The 21,625-nt window shown below is 42.5% G+C and overlaps 1 protein-coding gene across 2 annotated transcripts in view; it reads left to right on the top strand.

Moving 5' to 3' along the window:
• The first annotated feature begins 2,062 nt into the window (after nt 1-2,062).
• Nucleotides 2,063-21,625, top strand: part of ZC2HC1A (zinc finger C2HC-type containing 1A) — a 60,215-nt gene continuing 40,652 nt past the window's right edge. For both annotated transcript variants that reach the window (XM_084621973.1, XM_084621972.1), the window contains exon 1: nt 2,063-2,115. In XM_084621973.1, coding sequence (XP_084478099.1) covers nt 2,100-2,115 — 16 coding nt within the window. In that variant the 5' untranslated portion in view covers nt 2,063-2,099. The remainder of the gene's footprint in view (nt 2,116-21,625) is intronic.

Below are 21,625 nucleotides of genomic sequence, written 5' to 3'. Positions count from 1 at the left end.
AGCACCAAGCTGGTTCCATCCCGCCAACCCAGCTGCCGATGCAGAGCAGGGCCTTCAAGGGGGCTGATTTGTCCCTGGCCCTGCACTTCCCTAGGGACAGCCCTGATGAATGGTGTAGAGAAAATGAATAAGGAAGTGTAATTTATCCCATAACATAAGATCTAGGGGTCACCCAATGAAATTAATAGGCAGCAGGTTTAAAACAAACATAAGGAAGTACACAGTCAACCGGTGGAACTCACTGATAGGGGATGTTGTGAAGGCCAAGACTATAACAGGGTTCAAAAAAGAACTAGATAAGTTAATGGAGAATCGGTGGAACAATGGCGTTTAGCCACTACAGTCATGGACAAAACCCCATGCTCTGAGTGTCCCTAAACTTCTGACTGCTTAAATGCTGGGCGTGGATGAGAGGGAATGTTTTACTCAGTACACCCTCTCTGTTCTGTTCATTCTGTCTGAAGCATCTGACTCTGGGCATTGTCAGAAGACAGGATACTAGTCTAGATGCATTATTGGTCTGACCCAGTATGGCCATTCTTATGTTAGCAGTATTTATATCTCCTTCTACAGGTGCACTGAAATTCATTATCAGTCTTTAGGTACTTTTCTGATGTCTGTAAATGTAACAACAGAAACATTGCTAAAATGAATAAAGGAGGGAGAGGACTGAAAAATATCTCTGAAAAAAGGGGATTCTGTGGTACCGTGATTTTCCAGCAGCTTCAGATGGGCTGTTAGCACTTCCCACATTCTCTCTAGATTTTTAGCAGCTCCAAGAGCATTAATCATAATTAATGGATAACATGCTGCTGCAGAGGGATCTGTTGTGTGAAGCAGGAGGGAGGAAAATTATGTAAGGAGATTTGGGATGGAGTGTATAAGACATACAGGGGGATTTGAGGGTAGAGGGAGAGTTGACACAAGGCAGGGGTACGAGCTCTTACCAGTACGGGGGCTGCTCTGCCTCTCCCACCCCACTCCCCCAGAAGGGGCAGGGCTTCTGGTGGAAGGGGCCTGGCCTGTGCTGCCCGGGGCTCCTGCAGGGATTAAAAGGGCCTGGGGTTCCAGCCGCTTCTGCTGCCTGGGCCCTTTTAAATCGTGGCCCTGGGGTAGCTACTTCTTTTAGGCGGGCGCGGGGAAGGAAAAAAGGACAACGACATTAAAGGGTCCTTTGCAGCAGGGACGCCGATGGGGGGCGCAAAATGGGCAGTGACGCTAGAAGTGCTGCCCCGGCAGCGCTTTAAACTCAGCCGTACGGGCCGGTACCGGCAGCCACTTTTTACCGGTACTCCGTACTGGCCCGTACCTCCGAACTTTCATCCCTGACACAAGGGGACAGAAGACCATAAGGACGGCCATACTGGGTCAGATCAATGGTCCCTCTAGCTAGCACAATAGCCTGTCTTCGGACAGTGGCCAATGCTTCAAAGGGAGTGAACACAACAGGGCAATTGTTAAATGATCCACCTCCTCATCCAGTCTCAGCATCTGGCAGTCGGAGGAAACTTGGGAGGTATGGAAAAGAGTAGCAATGTACTGAGATTGGGGTGCGGGTGTGTGTGGGGTGCAGTAAAAGATGTACAGGGATCTGTGGGAGGATTCAGGAGGATGGAAGGTAAATTGGATTTGGGGACAGAGTGACTGCAAGAAAATTGGGGGGGAAGGGGGGCAGGGGTATTTTGGGAGAGCGAGGAGATAGTGGGGGAAATTAGAGATCCGGGGGAACTGGGGGCCACCCAGGGGATTTAGAGAAATTGGGGGACATGGGGATTTGGGAAGGTCTTGGAGATGGAGGGGGGCGAGAGGTCGGGGCATTTGGGGAGCGATTAGAGAAGCAGCGGTTTGCGGGGTCGGGTGGCGGCGAGGCTGCGGGGGTATTTGGGGAGAGCTCAGAGGAACAGGGGTCGGTGGCGAGGGCTAGGGGCGGCAATCGCGAGGCAGCAGGGAGCGCCCCAGCCCGGCCAGGCCCGACGGACAGGGGGCTCTGTCGCCCCGGCCCGCCCGCCCGCCGGGGAAGCCAATGGGAGCGGGGGATGTTAGCGGTCGGGGGTGGGGCCGGGTTGCTACAGCAGCGGCAGCCGGAGCCGGAGCGCGCCATGGAGGAGCTGGAAGGTGAAGGGTGGGGCGCGGGGACCAGAGACCGCAGCGGGCCCCCGCCCCGGGCCGGGCCTCTGTGTGTGTCCGGGGGTCTGGGCGGGGCGCGGGGCTGGGATAGGAAGGGGAGGCGGGAGTGGGGAATATGAGACCTCAGCTCCGCCTTGGGCAGCGCATCCCCCGCCCCCTGCAGGGAGCCGCGGCGTCGGGATGAGGGGCCTGGCACCCCGAGCTGGCCGGCGGGGCTCCCTGTCAGCCCCCTCCTCGCTCCGGGGCAGCAGAGCCCGCGGGCCGGAGCTGCTGCTTGCGCCTGGGCGGTGTCGGGCAACGAGGGGCGCTCTGTGCCCGCAGCGGGGATTGTCCGCGCCCAGGGACGTAAACAGCGGAACAGCCTTGTTTCCTGCCCCCCAGTTATTTCCTACCCCCGAGAGAGACTTAACATCCGCCAGGGCGGCACCTTCCCCCCGTGAGTGGGGTTTGGCAGCCAGGCTGCCAGTGCTGTTTGTAGCCAGGTCACCTCTCCTGTGTGTCCCCCCCCCACCCCCAGTGACCTTGTCGGGCCAGTGCTGGCTTCACAACTGAGCGCCCAGTGTTTGTCTCTTGTGTTTAAACGTACAAAAGCGGAGCAAGTCCCTGATTATCTCTGCAGCCTTTCAAGTTCCCAGCATAAGGCTCCACCTTGCTGATGTGCTGCAGCGGGCTGTTGGGGATGACTACAGCATTGTTTTGGGTGGTGCAAGCATCCTTGTCTGCCTGCCTTTTTTAACAAGAGGATTGTGCTGGATTGTATGACAAGTTTTAAACACTCGCTGCGGGATTGCCACAGTGACTAAGTATTTCTCAGATATGGTAAATGGTTGATTATGCACTGGTCTATACTACAAACTTATGTTGATATAATTATGTCCACACTCCTGAGCAACATAGTTATACTGAACTAACCTCCAGTGTGGACGGCGCTAACGCTATAGTTACTGCGTCTTGGGAAAGTGAAGTACTACGCCAAATAGGTAGTGATCAATGGCTCCATGTCTAGTTGGCAGCTGGTATCAAGCGGAGTGTCCCAAGGGTCAGTCCTGGGGGCCGTTTTGTTCAATATCTTTATTAATGATCTGCAGGATGGCGTGGACTGCACCCTTGGCAAGTTTCCAGATGACACTAACGTGGAAGGAGATATGCGGGAGGGTAGGGATAGGATACAGAAGGACCTAGACAAATTAGAGGATTGGGCCAAAAGAAATCTGATGAGGTTCAACAAGGACAAGTGCAGAGTCCTGCACTTAGGACGGAAGAATCCCATGCACTGCTACAGACTAGGGACCGAATGGCTCGGCAGCAGTTCTGCAGAAAAGGACCTAGGGGTTACAGTGGACGAGAAGCTGGATATGAGTCAACAGTGTGCCCTTGTTGCCAAGAAAGCTAATGGCATTTTGGGCTATACATGTAGGAGCATTGCCAGCAGATCGAGGGACGTGATCATTCCCCTCTATTCAACATTGGTGAGGCCTCATCTGAAGTACTGTGTCCAGTTTTGGGCTCCACACTACAAGAAGGATGTGGAAAAATTGGAAAGAGTCCAGCGGAGGGCAACAAAAATGATTAGGGGGCTGGAGCACATGATTTATGAGGAGAGGCTGAGGGAACTGGGATTATTTAGTCTGCAGAAGAGAAGAATGAGGGGGGATTTGATCGCTGCTTTCAACTACCTGAAAGGGGGTTCCAAAGAGGATGGATCTAGACCAGTGGTTCTCAAAGCCGGTCCGCCGCTTGTTCAGGGGAAGTCCCTGGCAGGCCGGACCGGTTTGTTTACCTGCCGCGTCCGCAGGTTCGGCCGATTGCAGCTCCCACTGGCCGCAGTTCGCTGCTCCAGGCCAATGGGGGCTGCAGGAAGGGTGGCCAGCACGTCCCTTGGCCCGCGCTGCTTCCCGCAGCTCCCATTGGCCTAGTGGAAAACTTTTTCACTAGGAGGGTGGTGAAGCACTGGAATGGGTAGGGAGGTGGTGGAATCTCCTTCCTTAGAGGTTTTTAAGGTCAGGCTTGACAAAGCCCTGGCTGGGATGATTTAGATGGGGATTGGTCCTGCTTTGAGCAGGGGGTTGGACTAGATGACCTCCTGAGGTCCCTTCCAACCCTGATATTCTCTGATTCAATAGGAGAAATTCGTACACAGAATTTCCACTAAGCATTACAGTGCTGTAGCAGCGTCATAAGTGTAGACAAGCCCAGCTTGTGGAATATTTGCACCTTTTTATCTCCTACGGTTAGATTAATGCAAATAATATTTTTGTGGGGTTGTAACTTTTCACGGATAACAGAGGTAAGCAAATAACTTCACTAATGCAAGAGTATCTAACATCTGTAAAAGTTTATAATTATTAATGTTGCTGAAAATTAACATGAACAGAACTGATTTGTGTAAATATCTGTAAATGATCATTTAAAAAAGCATTCTTACTCTGGTTTGTCATAACTAATTACGTATTAAAGATAAGAATGATATGGGCAACCTAGCCTCCTCCTCTTTTCACTGCTACTTCAAAGAACTAAAGCAATTAAAATAATTCTTATTATATAGCAATTCTTATCTTTATAGCTAGGCTTGGCAAGTCAGTTAATTGACTGCCTATTACTTGACCATGGTCAAATATTGTGAAATATTCCAACAAAAAATAGGCAGTGGCCTACCTTTTTGTTTTCATAATGATGCCATTCTTTCATTTTTAGAACTTCATTTCATTGTGCTTCAAATTTTTCTGAGTTAAAATAACTCAGGCCTGATCTACACCTAAAACTTAGGTTTACCTAGTTTTGTCACTCCGGGGTGTAAAAAATCCAATTTAAGCCAGGATGAAGACACTAGTGTGTCGAAGAAATAATTGTTCTGTTGACCTTGCTTCTCAGGGTGAATTTACTTCAGTGATGGAAAAAACCCTTCTATTGTTGTAGCTAGTCTCTACACTACAGCGGCATAGCTGCAGCACAGTAGTTGTGCTACTGTAGTGCTTGTAGTGTAGACACATCCTCAATTAAGTAACTTAGTTTTTAGTTAGGCAGAAATATATATCTGAAGACCATATAGTCTTACTCTTTTTGTTACTCTTCTAATAAATTAGTGCTTTAAAATATTTAACTATTTTTAACATTATTTGACCAGTCAATTGACTTGATTATTTTTGGACAAAATGCCCCACCCTATATATAGGCTTGGCAGAATTTGAATTTTTTAAAAAAATGTTGATAGATATCTCTTTGTTTTAAAGCATTTTTTCCTATTTTTATCAATTTAAATTTTCACATTTGCAAGAAATTATGGGTGGAGGAGTGAAAATAATTGTTTAATGAGAGTAGATGTTGAGATTCAAAAAGTTAGTTTTATAATTGTTAAAACACAAATTGTCAACATCAAATGTCAAAATATACAGTGTAAACTCTGTTATCAAACAGCATTTTTCTTTCATTGCCTATCTGAAATTTCTATTATTACTGATGAAAATATTTTTCGTCAGTTTGTGTGTGTACAGAGAAATTGACATTTACTGACATTTACCGATAAAAATCAAATCCTTCCAACGCTACCGGTATAGCATTAAAAACATGAGTGAGATCCTGCTCTCCTTATACGAGCAGCCCTACTGACTTCATTGGGATTACATGCATAAATACAGAGAGCAGGATTTGTCATAGAGTTGTAGGACTGGAAGGGACCTCGAGAGGTCTTCTAGTCTAGACCTCTGCACTCAAGGCAGGACTAAATATTATCTAGATGAGCCTTGACAGGTGTTTGTCTAATCTGCTCTTAAAAATCTCCAGTGATGGAGATTCCACAACCTCCCTAGGCAATTTATTCCAGTGCTTAACCATTCTGACAGGAAGTTTTTCCTGAAGTCTAACCTAAATCACTCTCGCTGCAGTTTAAGCCCATTGCTTCTTTTCCTATCCTCAGAGATTAAGGAGAACATTTTTTCTCCCTTCTCCTTGTAACAACCTTTTATGTACTTGAAAACTGTTATGACCTCCCCTCAACTTGTCTTCTCCAGACTAAACAAACCCAGTTTTTCAGTCTTCCCTTGTAAGGTCATGTTTTCTAGATCTTTAATCATTTTACTCTTCTCTGGACTCTCTCCAATTTGTCCACATCTTTCCTGAAATGTGGCACCCAGAAATGGATGCAATACACCAGCTGAGGCCGAATTAGCACAGTGTAGAGTGGAAGAATTACTTCCTGTGTCTTGTTTATGACACTCCTGCTATTATTCTTAAATATGATCCTGGTATTTGAAAAATGAGTACAGCTAAAACATGGTGTCTCATGCTTTATCAAATGATGCCCTTCTGGGCACTAACAAATTAATTAATAAACCTAAGATTTTGTCTTGGATATTTTTAGTAAAAGTCACGGACAAGTCATAGGCAACAAATTAAAATACACAGAAGCCCGTGACCTGTCCCTGACTTTTACTAAAAATATCCATGACAAAACGGGGAGCCAATGCGGGGCGCCTGGCTGGGAGCTCCAGAGGTCCCCACCACATGTGGGGGTCTTGGAGCTCCAGGGTTCCTCTCCTGCCGCAGTGGTGGGAGCTACGAGGGCTGGCCAGGAGCTGCGGGGTCCCCCCACCGCATGGCTCAGAGCCCCCCAGTGCCCGCAGCAGCCAAGAAGCACGGGAGTCCCCCCTCTCCACCCATGGCGGCCAAGAACTGCGGGGGTCCCCCTCACCACCCACGGCGGCCGGGAGTTCGTGGGAGCAGTGGGCGGCCCCTGCTTCCCTCTGTGGCAGCTGGGAGCTCAGGGGGTGTCCCCACGCTGCTTACGGCGGCCAGGAGTTCCTGGGAGCTGCAGGGAGCCCCTGCCATTTGCAGCAGTCAGGAGCTCCAGGGTCACCCCTGCTGCTCACGGTGGTGGGGAGCTTTGGAATACCCCATGCCATGTGCAGCAATGGGTAGCTGCGGGAGGCCCCTGCCGCCCGCGGCAGCCGGGGGTAGAGGGAGTCCCCCTGCTGTCCACAGCGGGGAGCTGCGAGGTACCCCTGCTGCAGGTGGTGGCCAGGAGCTTGAGGGGGGCCTCCGCCTCCTCAGGTGGTGGGAGTACCCTGCAGCTCCCAGCCGCCTGCCAGCTGACGTCACGGGGGTTTTTATAGGTCATGATTCCATGACTTCTGTGACCTCTGTGACAAAATCTTAGCCTTACTCTTTAAACCTTTGTCGCAGAGACTTCTATGGCTAGATTCTGTCTTCACTTACACCTATGGCAAATTTGCACCTTCCTAATTTGTGAGCCAGTTGGGAGTTTCATGCAGTGTTAATCATGGTAGAACATTGCCTACTGTCTCTCCATCCAAACTCGTTTGGGGTTGAAACAAAAATGTTTAAAATTTTTCAGCAACTTGGAAAAAAAATCATTCGGTCTGAACAAAATATTTCATTTTAGATTTTTTTAATTTGTGTTTTAAATGCAATTGAACCAAATTTCAAAATGAAAAGTTTTAATAAAAACTTTGTTGTTTAATAATAACAACAATCAAAACATTTTATTTAGAAAATGTCAAAACAAGAGTTCTGATTTTTTAAATTTTTTATTTTATTTTTTTTCAGAATTTTTTGTGTACCCCCCCCCCCAAAAACATTTGGCAAATTTGGGAAATGTTTCAGTTGACTCAAATCTGCATTTTTCAGCTGAAAAAAGTGTTGGCTGAAAAATTTCACCAGTTCTATCCTGACTAGTTGATTCGCGAGTCTGCTGAGGCAATCCACATTCCATGTATGGGAAACCAGGGGGAGTTGAAAGGTGTAATATATCCCATATTTACAAAGCAGGCCTTTTTCTCAACCCTGATACCTTGTTTGCTGAAAAATAAAATATTGCTCTTGTGACGTGAAGCTTATTTTCTTTATGACAGGTTTCAGAATAGCAGCCGTGTTAGTTTGTATTCGCAAAAAGAAAAGGAGTACTTGTGGCACCTTAGAGACTAACCAATTTATTTGAGCATGAGCTTTCGTGAGCTACAGCTCACTTCATCGGATGCATAAAGTGGAAAATGCAGTGAGGATGTTTTATACACACAGACCATGAAAAAATGGGTGTTTATCACTTCAAAAGGTTTTCTCTCCCCCAGCCTCACTCTCCTGCTGGTAGTAGCTTATCTTATGAACATTCCAGATTGATGTGAGCACAGCAAAAGGTATCTGAGAGATTTTTGAAAAATTGAGTTGCGTGACTTTGTAAACTTTCTTATCCCAAATAATTTTACTTACAGATAATTTTTCCCAGAACTGTTAAGAATAAATTCAGTGACTTCTTGACTAGTCATTATAGTGCATTTCTCTTAAGTGAATCAGTCCAGTAGGAAGCAAATACTTTCTTTGTTTTTTCTGATTCAAAACATGTACTAAAATGCCTTGCATTTGTGTTCCAACAGTTGCAGGTTAAACATAGGTAAACAAAGCTTTTATTTACTTGAAAGGACAGTGCCAGCTTAAGCTGTACCTCTTTGGAGTGTGATGACATTGGATCTCATGAGTTAAGGATCAGGTCTAGTGAACATTTGTATGGGAGGGTAGTCTCCAAAGAAAAGAGTGGGACAGCAAGTACTCTTATTTCATTAGGTAGCATTTTCCCTTTTAAGACATTACTAAAACAGTGACACAATATACTAGTGTTGGAGGTGCCATTTTGGATTTAGTGTAAAATTGTGGTAAAAAATTTGGCATAGGTTCTCCCATCTTTGTAACTTGCTGCTTCTAACAGTCCTCTAAAGCTTAATATTGTAACCTGTAAGATACACCTGTATAAACTAGCTTTTAATCAGTCAACAAGCAGGGAATTTTCTGATAAAGACAGCAGGGGACTGATTGGGTAAGTTGGAGAGTATTTTAGAATATGTGACTATATTGATGGGATCTTGGAGTACGGTTTGTAACATTCAAAGGGCTTATAATATTTCTTGAATTGTGATTACATTGTGATTATCTAGTGCAGTGGTTCCCAAACTTGTTCCGCCGCTTGTGCAGGGAAAGCCCCTGGCGGGCCGGACCAGTTTGTTTACCTGCCACTGTGAGCTGCGATCAGCCGAACCCGCAGACTCTAGTGAAATTGCAAAATAGATCTTCTCTATGTGACTTCTGATTTCCTTGGAACTCTCTTCTGGCTTTCTTTTGAAATTACACTTAGTTCCATTTTTGCTTTACTACTTCCTGAGCTGGTTCTAAAGAGCAGTCTTGGAACTTAGACTGGCTGTAGGAGGATCAGGGCTCAAATACATTAATTAAAAGTGACAAAAGCTGACATAAGTTTTTAAAAGCTAATCTAAAACTTCCTAGCTTTTATCAGTTATTGTGGGATCTGTTTGGTATTGTTAATTTTTTTTAAAGTTACTTTTTGAAGACAGTAGAAGGCCTGACTTTTAGAGGTACTGACTAAGGACCTTCAATTGGAGTTGTTTATGCTCAGCATTTCTTAAAAGTAGGTCCAGACTTCTTCAGAGTCATAGATGGAAGTAGTGTTTGGCAGAACCCTCTATCAGCTAGGGAGCAGAAAGATTTTTATCATGGACTTCATAAAATGTTTTATGAATGCTGACATGCTTGCATTTCAAGAATTCTTGTGCCATCTTGAAGGGGCACTGTCAACTTGAAATCTAATGAGGTTTAGAACATGAGTTTAAAGTATTTTCATATAAGACACTGGCCCCTGAATCCTCTTCCAGTTGTTGTGGGTTTACAATCACGTTTTCCTTTTTAAATCTTTCCCTCTTTCTGTTGCTGCATGAAAGACCTACACAAACATGAGAGGCTGTGTGTACAAGAGAAACAGCTAAACTGACAAAATGCTGTCAAATGCACAAAGTTTTTAAAACATAGAGAATTTTTATTTAGTCTCTAGTTCATAATAATTGTTTGCAGCAATAGTAGGTAAAATATTTTTAGATAGAAGTCTGTGTTTTGTTTGTTTTTTAAAGCTGATTTTGTACCTTAAGTGTGAGAGAGAAGTCTCTGCACTTTTATGGTGCAGTGGTAGACAGTTATGGAGTTCAGTTTCAACAGGAGTTTTAAATGGTTATTTTGTAAAAATCGCATTGAATTAGCAAAAAGAGCACTATGCATTTTTCATGGACTGATCAAATGGAATTGATTAAAAAAGAGTTTAAAAATCACCAGTTTTTTCAATTTTTCACATATGTCTCACTTTTCTTGCGAAAGGATAACAAAGAAATATAAAACACTTATCACTGATATTATTCTACTGTAGTAAACACTTTGTGTAGTAAATACTTTGTGTAACACACTGGCAAAGTATGTCAAGTTTTCCAGTGGCTGGTGTAGAAAAGGATTAGCAGTTACTCCTGAAGCTGAAGTGGTAAGGGCTTCTCAGAGCCTGCTGCTGATCTTTGTAGGGGATTGATACAGTTAAAACAGATTCTGTACTGAAAAGCTATGATTTGTAAATTGTGTGTGAATCAACAAAATACACATTTTTGTTACACATCAGAAATTATACAAATACACATATCAGAAATCTGTCATGTATTTTGCTTGTATGACACCATGGTCAGTTTGTATATTAGGCATCCTCCTCTGTGCCCAGTGCACAGAAGATGTGAGTCTGTGACAACTCTCATTTGGAGGGCCTGGCTCATCAGTACAACCTTTTTAGACACATGCTTCTAACTCTGGCAGTCATTGGTTCAGTCCCTTATGGTGGCTGTTGCACAGATGTCCAACATTGGTATGTTTGTACGCTTCATACTGTCAGGCGGGGCGTAGAGAAAAGTAGAGCACAATAGGCAGACCTGCTCGTGTCATACAGGCACATGCATGCTGTTGCTGCAGCCACTTGTCCATATTCAATTTCCAGAGGGTCATGAAAAGCTACAGAATGTTTTGGGAACTGAGTGATGACAGGGACTCCTTTGCAAAGGTTCCCTCCCACTGACAGGTTATACTGTAACTTTTAAACATGAAGAGTTTGTACTTGTTACCAGAAAAGCAATAAATATCCCAATTTAATCAAACTTTACACTCTGAAACAAAACGTTAAGTGACCTCAGCAGTGTTAAGGTGGCATAATTCCTGTCACAGGGTAGTTGGCCTCTTTAAGGGGAGTCAGGACCCAGTCTACCCATTATTGGCCTTTTTATAGCAAACAACTCCATCTAGCAGTTAATTAACTAATGAGCACCTGGGCCAGATAAAATGCCATGAGAGCTCAGTTTAGAAGGGTTGCTCTTAGCAACCTTGAGGGGAGCACCTTGAGACTCTAGTAAGGGAAGGATAAAAGAGGCCTGTTAACCCCTCCAAGCTGATAGGTGAAACGAGTGAGTAAAGAGGAGAAGCTGATTGAGGACTACAGCTGGCCTGAAGCATAACCTAGCTTCGGGAGGAGGGTTGGGGACTCCTGAATTTGGGAGAGGATGCTTGTTGGCATGAGCACCAGAGCCAGAAGAAGGGTTGGACTCGAGAGGCTAATGAAGGAAGGGTTTTCTTGTATTCTGTAAAAGGAGTCACTAAATGAGACCCCACGAAGGAGGCATCTTGTTCTCAGTTCCCAGTTCTGAGTACATCATTGCCAGATCAAAAGAGGGGAGCAGCCTTGCAAGGCCCCGTTATGCCTCAAGGGAGTATGCTCGTGGCATCAGCCTGTCTTGCTTCCCCAGTGCATGGAATATCTGACAATCAGATGTGCTGATTTGTGGATATAATTATTTCAAAGCATATGGGGTCAATGTAAATGTTTAGCACTAGAATTGCAGTAGAAGCCGAGGTATATATTGCTTTTTGGTATCTGTTGGAGATGGAAAGGAAAGCCTTATGGTGTATTGTAGTGCATTATTAACTGCACTGTCAATATGAAGATGGAAAGGAATTTGTAAGTCTTTCCTCTTTTGAATTCCATTCTTTTCAATTTTGGATGGATAAAGTATACCCTGCTGCTAACATTTTGTTTGATAACTGCATTCTAAGTTCAAGAAACTGGCCCCTAACTAGAAGTATGTGAAAGGATGGGTATTGAGAAGAGAGAACTTATTACTGTGTTTGAAGCATGCTGGCTCTTTGAGCATTTATGCATCTAACTTCTGAGGCAATCCAGTGAATAGTTTATCTAAACTGGAATGATGGTCTTAATTAAATGAAGTATACGCTTAAAATTTCCAGCAGCAGCTTAATTGTAACTAACAAACACACTTTAACAAGTTTCAGAGTAGCAGCCATGTTAGTCTGTATCCGCAAAAAGAAAAGGAGTACTTGTGGCACCTTAGAGACTAACCAATTTATTTGAGCATAAGCTTTCGAAGCATGCATCCGATGAAGTGAGCTGTAGCTCACGGAAGCTTATGCTCAAACACTTCAACAAGGTATCCACTGTTGTTAGTTACTGCATACAAAGGATTTTATATTCACACCTTCTCCCTCTGACTTGATCATATTCTACAAATGTGAGCATAGATAGCATATGTCTATACAACATTCAAATGGAGAATTTGAAAAATCAGCAGCCCAGTTTATTAGGCCCAATCAAATTCACGGTCCATTTTGGTCAATTTCATGGTCATAGGATTTTAAAAATCATAAATTTCATGACTTCAGCTATTTAAATCTGAAATTTCATTGTGTCGTAATTTTAGGGTCCTGACCCAAAAAGGAGTTGTAGGGGAGGTTGCATACTGCTACGCTTACTTCTGCACGGCTGCTGGCAGCGGTGCTGCCTTCAGAGCTGTGCAGCTAGAGAGTGGTGGCTGCCAGCAGGGAGCCCAGCTCTGAAGGCAGAGTCGCCGCCAGCAGCAGCACAGACATAAGGATGGCCTGGTGTGGTATTGCCACCCTTACTTCTGGGCTGCTGCTGGTGTGGCACTGCATTCAGAGCTGGGCACCCAGCCAACAGCCGCCACTCTCTGGCCACCCAGCTCTGAAGGCAGCATAAAAGTAAGAGTAGCAATACCGTGACTCCCCTAAAATAACCTTGTGACACACACACCCCACAACTCCCTTTTGGGTCAGGAACCCCACTTTGAGAACGCTGGTCTCCTCTATGAAATCTGTGTAGGATAGAGTAAAAGCACACAAAAGAACAGATTTTATAGGGGAAGACCAGATTTCATGGTCCATGATGTGTTTTTCATGGCCATGAATTTGGTAGGGCCCTATTTATTTAGCCACCTTTAGTACCCTTTTCTCATTTTCCTGTTTGTCCTCTTGTGTTCTCTCACTTGATTCATCCCTCATTTTAGTCATCTTAATCTTTTAAACATGTTTAAATATGCCTTCCCAAGAAGTGTTTTGCAGATGGCATATTTTACATGTGGTCACATTGTCATTTTTGTATGACTATTGCTTGTGCTATTAGTCAGTCTCTGCTTCTGTTACATAATATAGTAAAAATATAAATAAAAATGGCATCCCAGACAACACTGATCCATGGAAATATAATGGAAATTGTGGCGCTCAAGGGACTGTTGTCTGAATCAATATCACAAGATCACAGTATCTTTTCAAGTCAAAACAATCTGAAGTGCATAAGCACTGAGATTGCCCCCCCACACACACACACACAACTTAAGTGGATGGAATACCAATAATAGCAGGGAAAAATGCAAATGTTTTGGAAAAATTATGTGAGTAAGCAGTGAAATTTGAAATTGTGTGGGAACACTCTTGTCAGCCCTTGCATAAATGTTTGTGAATTTTTAGAGATAATCTGATGCATCTACATCATATAAAAGGAAATGTTTATACTAGAGAGTTTCTGCAGGTTTGAATGGAGTTTTGGTTGCCACAAGTGACCAAGATTTTATGTCATCACAGCAGGTGAATTTTGAAGGACAACCTGTGGCATTTTACACTAATGTCAAACTGCTACTAATAAATATAGTACATACATTTTTTTTCAGTTTAGACAACAAATTTTATCTAGGTTTGCGGACACAATTTTAAAAAGAGAAAACTTATAATACAATTTCAATTAAAAATTAGGACTGTCAAGCGATTAAAAAATTAATCGTGTGATTAATAATAGAATATCATTTATTTAAATATTTTTGGATGTTTTCTACATTTTCAAATATATTGATTTCAATTACAACACAGAATACGAAGTGTAAAATGCTCATTTATTTTTATTACAAATATTTGCACAAAAAACAAAAGAAATAGTATTTTTCAATTCACCAAATACAAGTACTGTAGTGCAATCTCTTTATCATGAAAGTTGAACTTACAAATGTAGAATTATGTTAAAAAAAAAAACAAAAACCCTGCATTCAAAAATAAAACAATGTAAAACTTTAGAGCCTACAAGTCACTCAGTCCTACTTCAGCCAATCACTCAGTAAAACAAGTTTGCAGGAGATAATACTGCCCACTTCTTGTTTACAATGGCACCCAAAAGAACAGGCGTTTGCATGGCACTCTTGTAGCTGACGTCACAAGATATTTGTGCCAGATGTGCTAAAGATTCATACGTTCCTTCATGCTTTAACCACCAGTTCAGAGGACATGCGTCCATGCTGATGACGGGTTCTGCTCAATAACGATCCAGAGCAGAGCGGACTGATGGAGTCTCATTTTTATCATCTGAATCAGATGGCACCAACAGAAGGTTGATTTTCTTTTTTGTTGGTTTGGGTTCTGTAGTTTCTGCAGCAGAGTGTTGTTCTATTAAGACTTCTGAAAACATGCTCAACCTCGTCCCTCTCAGATTTTGGAAGGCACTTCAGATTCTTAAACTTTGGGTCCAGTGCTTTAGAAATCTCACATTTGGTACCTTTTCTGCTTTTTGTCAAATCTGAAGCGAAAGTGTTCTTAAAATGAACAACATGTGCTGGGTCATCATCTGAGGCTGCTCTAACATGAAATATATGGCAGAATGCGGGTAAAACAGAGCAGGGGACATATTATCCTCCCCCAAGGAGTTCAGTCAGAAATTTAATTACCGCATTATTTTTTTTTAAAGTGTGTCATCAGCATGAAAGCATGTCCTCTGGAATGGTGGCCAAAGCATGAAGGGGCATACGAATATTTAGCATATCTGGCACATAAATACTTTGCAATGCCAGCTGCAAAAGTGCCATGCAAATTCCTGTTTTTACTTTCTGGTGACCTTGTAAATAAGAAGAGGGCAGCATTATTCCCCGTAAATGTAAACAAGCTTATTTGTCTTAGCGATTGGCTGCACAAGAAGTAAGACTGAGTGGACTTGTAGGCTCTGAAGTTTTACTTTGTTTTGTTTTTGAGTGCAGTTATGTAACAAAAAAAATCTACATTTATAAGTTGCACTTACACAACAAATAGATTGCACTGCTATACTTTATGAAGTGAATCGAAAAACACTTTATCATTTTTACGGTGCAAATATTGTAATAAAAATATTATACACTTTGATTTCAATTACAATACAGAATACAATATATATTAAAATTTAGAAAAAACATCCAAAATATTTAATCAATTTCAATTGGTATTCTATTGTTTAACAGTGCGATTAAAACTGTATTAATTCCGATTAATTTTTTTTAGTTAATCGTATGAGTTAACTGCGATTAATCGACAGCCCTAATAAAAATTTAGTGACACCAAAGACACTCCCCACAAATGTCAGATCCAGCCACTGGAGGTGAAACACATTCGAGAAGCAAGCATTTCTGGTTATTGCTGCAGTAACTGGAGGCAGCTGAAAATGTGGGGAGCATTCTCCAAACACAACTGACAGAAGAGCTCCTGGAGCATGAACTTTTATAAACCAATGGTGATATAGCTGCTCTAAAACTATCTCTGATTTCTTTTACCCAGACAGCCAATGTCTTATCTAGATAGAGCTCAGCCAGCTTGTTCTTTTTCAGGACTCAATCTCTGCCAGGTACTGGGAAAATCAGGTGACTGTACAGTCTGGGTTCAGTGAAATGGAGATTTAGAGCTGTGTGGCGTAAGCATAGTGGTGCCACTTCAACCCAGATCATCTTGCTATTTCTCTCCAGTTTCCTTGCATACATCTTGAACAAGATGGGTCAGGATGGAACACTGTAATTCTCTACATGAGATTACTTCAGATAATTTCTACTCTGTTCTCTTGCAGACAAGTATATCAAGTCATTTAACTCTGACTCCATTTTCTGCCACACATTGCAGATGTGTTAACAGTTTGTGGTCCGTGGTATCAAAGGAAGCTGATTGCAGATTTTGTAAAAAAAATCTAAGATGCTGGATCTTTATTCAACCCCTGGAGATTAACCAAGGAGACTGTTATAGTCTACATACCATTCCCAGACCTCAAACTAATCTGAAAGGAAATCTGAATAGTATTGCCAGAATTGCCTTGCTATACCCTCACTGATCCTTTTAAAAAAATAGAAAAGAGAGAGACAGTTTGTATAAGGAGCTGGTTTCTCCAGCAGGATCGTTCATTTGAGAGATTCTGCTGCCCTCTCATCCTCATGCAAGGGATTGGTAATATTCAGCAATAATGAACACAGTGTTTCCCCGTTTGATTTTGTCAGTAAGGAAGAACATGAGTCTTCCATCTTTTTATTCTGTGGTGGTATAGTGCCTAGCACAACGGGATCCTGGCCTGTGACAGAAAATAAATTATAAATCTTAACTTATGGCAAAAGCTCAGATAACGGTTCTGTATTTGTCCTCCTTTCCAGGTAGAAACTTGATATCTCTCTGAATTTCTGTGTAACCATTTTGCCTCAGGCTGTGCTGGGAATAGAGACAATACAGAGGAGATATTTTCACAAGTAAAAGTACAATATTAATGGAATAATATACTAAAATCCATTTGGAGATAAAGAAACATATACTGCAAGATATTTTAACAGTTATACAGAAAAATATAAATAGACATTAACAAGTCACCCTCAAAAAAATCTGAGACACAAATATATAATTTTAAGGGTAACAATTGAGAGAATGAAACGCAGAAAACTTGCAGAGAGCATGACTAAGAACAGGGAGAACTCAAAGGTATTTTGAATTTCTGAAATTGGATCAAAATAGTCATAGAAAAGATGGCAGCATATCAGCAGTGAACTATATCCACATATAGCAGTCCTGCTAAGATGCAGAGAATTGAACTAGAAGTTCCACTAGAAAATACCTTCCAACTTAATTTAGTTTGTGATGGTCAGTGTTTCATTGATTCTTCTCATTTTTAGTTCCAAACACACCTATGAAAAGTACTCCTGGGGGAATTCTTTGCCACTGAGCACATGCAGAATTCATGTCCCCTGCAGATTTTTTTCTCCGCAGAAAATAGTCTGCTGGAGAAGTATTGAAGTTATGCCTCTTGCCCACCAGGGGCTGCCATAGTGCAAGCACAGAGGGTAGCTGCTCATCAGCTATAACAGCCAATAGGGAGAGATCAGAGACTGCGCCCTACCCACAGTACCAGGTGAAGAGGCACATGTGGGTGGACAGACAGAGCAAGGCACACAGGGCTACTGAGGGGTGGGGACAGACTGGAGTGGAGGTGGAGAGCCACATGGGGATGGGGTTGGAGTGCAGGGCACATGGGGACAGGGACAGATGTGCCTGACTGACTGCGAGAGGTTAGGGTTTAGTAGCTTCCTAACAATCCCTGCCCCACACCCCTCCATAAACCCCTGTTCCATGCTTCTCCCACCCGTACCTAACAACGCTTCAGGTTCACTCCTGGGCTTCTTCTCAGCAATTACTTTCCCCTCCCTCAGCTCCTCCATTACCTCTGACTCCCCCAAGCCTTTTTAACAGTGCTTCTGAGAGGTGCGGGAAATTCGTTTCTGTATTGTAGTTTAAATGAATTATTGCTCAAAGTTCTGTATTAGTATGCCCATTAAGGAATTTGTTTGTCATAAAAAACATTTCCTGAATCTTTTTCATTGTCTGTATGGTTGCAGACATACTTGTTGACAGGTATTTTGAAATAAATTACCAAAATAATTGAAACTGGTGTGACTATATTGTTGTTCTGACAAATAAAAATTTGCAGAAAAAATATTGTGTGCAAAATTTAAATTTTTTGGCACAGAATTCTCTCCGAAGTAGAGAAGATACAGCATCACCGGATAGTAATTTTTTTTGGAAGATAGAACAATTAATGTGGACTGTAATATAGCACCGAGGCTGATTTCAGACCTTACTTGTATGTTGTGCTCTATGCTGTCTAGAAAACGGACCCCTTGGTAAAGCATGTCAAGTGCCCTGGTAGTGCCTCATGCTGCATCATTGAAGTCAGTAGGAGATTTGCCTTGACTTCAATAGAAGCAGGCTGCCAGCGAGTGGTCATGTAGATGAGACACTCCTTTATATTAAGTGGTAGGAGTCTGTGCTAGGGATCTGAAGTAAGGGGAATTGATTTAAATCACCAATTTTAATCACTATTTAAATAATCATTTTAAATTTTGTTTTGCATTTGCACTTTTTAGTTATGTTCCTAAAGAAAGATTGAGTTTAATTGGTGAGTAACCGTTGAAACACGTTGATTTGCAACTAAATACAGCCTTTACACTAAACTTGGTACTACTTCTTGCTATCCAGGAGGTTACACTATATCAATACACATTTATTTAAGCAGTTACATCGCTTAACATACATTTATTCAGATTCTTAATTTTTACATGTTTGTATTATGTTAGAAAATGGTGAATGATGCATTTCTTTCTTAGATTAATTTTTTACTTGTGATTTGTGTCAACGTCTATTTGGATGAAATTTGGAATTCAATTAAAAAATGTACAAAACCATAACCTTTTAAATCAGTTAAATAAAACTACTTTAAATGTGCTGGATGGTGGGGGGGTGGGGAGGAAGTTTCTCAAACCATGTGTGGTGCTAGGCAAGTCCTAAAACCAAATTTATCACAGGTGTTCACTAACTGTGTTCCTCATTTTCGAGCGCCTGATTTGAGACCTGAAGCCTTATCTGCAGAAGTGCTTAACACTCACAGCAGCAACGGAGGTCAATGGGAGCTATGCTTTGAACATAAAAAGTGCTACAGAATGCTAAGTACTCTGAAAAATCGGATCCTAGGCATCTCAAATTGGGCACCCAAAAAGTGGACATTTTCAAACGTAATTCTTAATTTCCTTGACCATAACACCATGTTTATTACACCCAGTTGCATTTACACAGATTCTACAATGCAGCTTTTATAACTTCTATCATGCTTTAACTTTCTGTACTATTTTCTTTTATGCTATATTTTGAAAAGTGTTTGTAAGCATTGGTTATTGTGATTTGTATAAAATATTTAATAGATTTCTTTAGCTTCAAGTTGTAAATAAATTGTAAATAGCAGGTTGTAAATCTGAGGTCCATTTTGGCCAAAAGGCAAAAAGGGGCCTTATCAAAAACAAGACACAACTTTTGTATAAGACACCAGTTATCAAGATGATTTTTGCCTACTGGAAGAGACAGAAAAAGCTTAAGATATTTGTTTTAGAAAGAGTCCTTACTTTAACAGAATGTAAGAATGCTCTTTTATGAGCAAAGATGGCTGTGGTGTCTGTTTATTTAGCTTGTAAGCTCCTTGGAGCAGGGACTGTCTCCTTGCAGAGTTTTTCTATATACGTCTTAAGACTAAGCTGTGCACTGTCTCCTAGGAACTTTCCCTAGAGACTTCTTCCTAGCAGATTTCCCCACTGCCTTGTCTCCCCTCCCCAGGGACTCTGACAGCTTCTTTCAGGGGACCTCCCTGCTTCTTATAGGCATCAGGGTTCTCTGAGTGTCAAACTTCCTATCACTGAACAAGCACATAGCGAAAAGCTACCCAGAGGCCAATTACAAGTTCATTTTATTGAAGCTAATACTATAGATCTGGCACATTCTGGAATCTAGCCAGGGCATGGCATCGCTTTAGTGGCAATGACAGATGATCTGTCATTGGATGGAGGGCAGACATCCATTCATATCCTCCTGGACCTCTCCGCAGCATTCAATATTCCATTAGTACATAATGCTGTAGTGCATCTCCCCAGCAAGCATGTCCTCTGTTTTTTGCACTCTCTTCCCCTAGAACAGGGGTGGGCAAACTTTTTGGCCATCAGGGACTAGAAATTGTTTGGTGGGCCATGAATGCTCACAAGATTGGGGTTGGGGTGCAAGAGGGGGTGAGGGCTCTGGTTGGGGGTGTGAGCTCTGGGGTGGGGCTGGGGATGAGAGATTTGGGGTGCAGGAAGGTGCTCTGAACTGGGATCGACAGGTTTGGAGAGCAAGAGGGGGATCAGGGCTGGGGTTGGGGCGTGGGGAGAGGCTCAGGGGTGCAGGCTTCGAGCGGCACTTACCTCAAGTGGCTCCCAGAAGCAGTGGCATGTCTCTTCTCCTGTTCCAGTGCAGAGGTGCGGCCAGGCGGCTCTGCACGCTGCCCTATCCGCAGGCACTGCCCCTGGAACTCCCATTGGAGCCCGGAGGGGCCTAATGGTAGGTGTAGGAGCCAGAGCGGTGAGAGTTTAAGTATTGTCAGGTAACTGATTGATTACCCAATTAATATAAATATTCTGTACTCAAATGGCTTCTTGCATTAGTTACCAGTTATAGCAAAATCATTGGGCTCCATATTGGTACAGTAAAAACCTTACCATTTACATAGCAGTGAGACTGGGAAGTTCTTGGGTTAGCTGCTTACATTTAAATGATAAAACACTTGCAAATGTATATCTCAAAAGAGATTTATGCTATCTTTAAGCATCTAAGGAGTTACAAGTTTTGGACCATTGAGAGAAAATGAGTTATCAGAAGTAAATGACATCTTCTGTAAAACATTTTTCAACCATCAATGTTTTTCTTAAAGTTTGAAGGCCTTAGAGTGCTTTTAGAAGAAATTATTTTCAATAAGAATTTTGTAGGGGTTTAATTGAGGTTTTCGTCTATGAAGGTGGACAGAAAGCCCATTTTTATGACTTAGTTTTATAACTCTGACACAACTTCTTATTAGTAATGATTCGTATAGTAGTGTCTAAGGGTCAACTGAGGATGGAGCGCCAGAGTAATAGGCATGGTACAAACCAGACTAGTAGACAGTCCCTGCCTACTAATAGGGATCCCCTACCTCATTCATTACAGATCCCCTGCCTCATTCATTACACACCTTTTGATTTCTCCAAGAGATGAAGAAGAGCTCTTTCACACAACAGTCTCCTTTATGACAGAACCATGACTCATCCCTAGTGCAGGGCCATCCCTTGCACCCAGTAAGGCAGGGGTCATATGGAAAAACTAGTAGGTATATTTAAAGTGTGCATCATAATGCATAACAAGGGGATGCAAATTAAGACTGCCCAGGCAACCTTAATTCTAGCATTTCCTAACCTCTGAATGCTTGACTTTGCAATCTTAATTATGTTCTTTTAACACAATTATTTTTTGTATAATTTCTTAGGTTTGTAAAAAGGCAAACTGAAAAAACAAATCCCATCAGGTGGCTTCGTATTGACACTCACTTGGTTTCTCAGTAGGTTGGAGCCTTTAAATATATTGCACAGATTTCTGCCACTTGAGCTAATGGAATAAAAGATAACCATAAATAGTAGGTGGTCATCCTCTGTGAACTAACACCAGAGAAACA

Source organism: Lepidochelys olivacea, assembly GCF_965140295.1.
Source record: "Lepidochelys olivacea isolate rLepOli2 genome assembly, chromosome: 2".
Taxonomy (NCBI): Eukaryota; Metazoa; Chordata; order Testudines; family Cheloniidae; genus Lepidochelys; species Lepidochelys olivacea.
The sequence above is the reverse complement of the archived record's forward strand: the minus strand, read 5'-3'. Positions and strand labels throughout refer to the sequence as shown.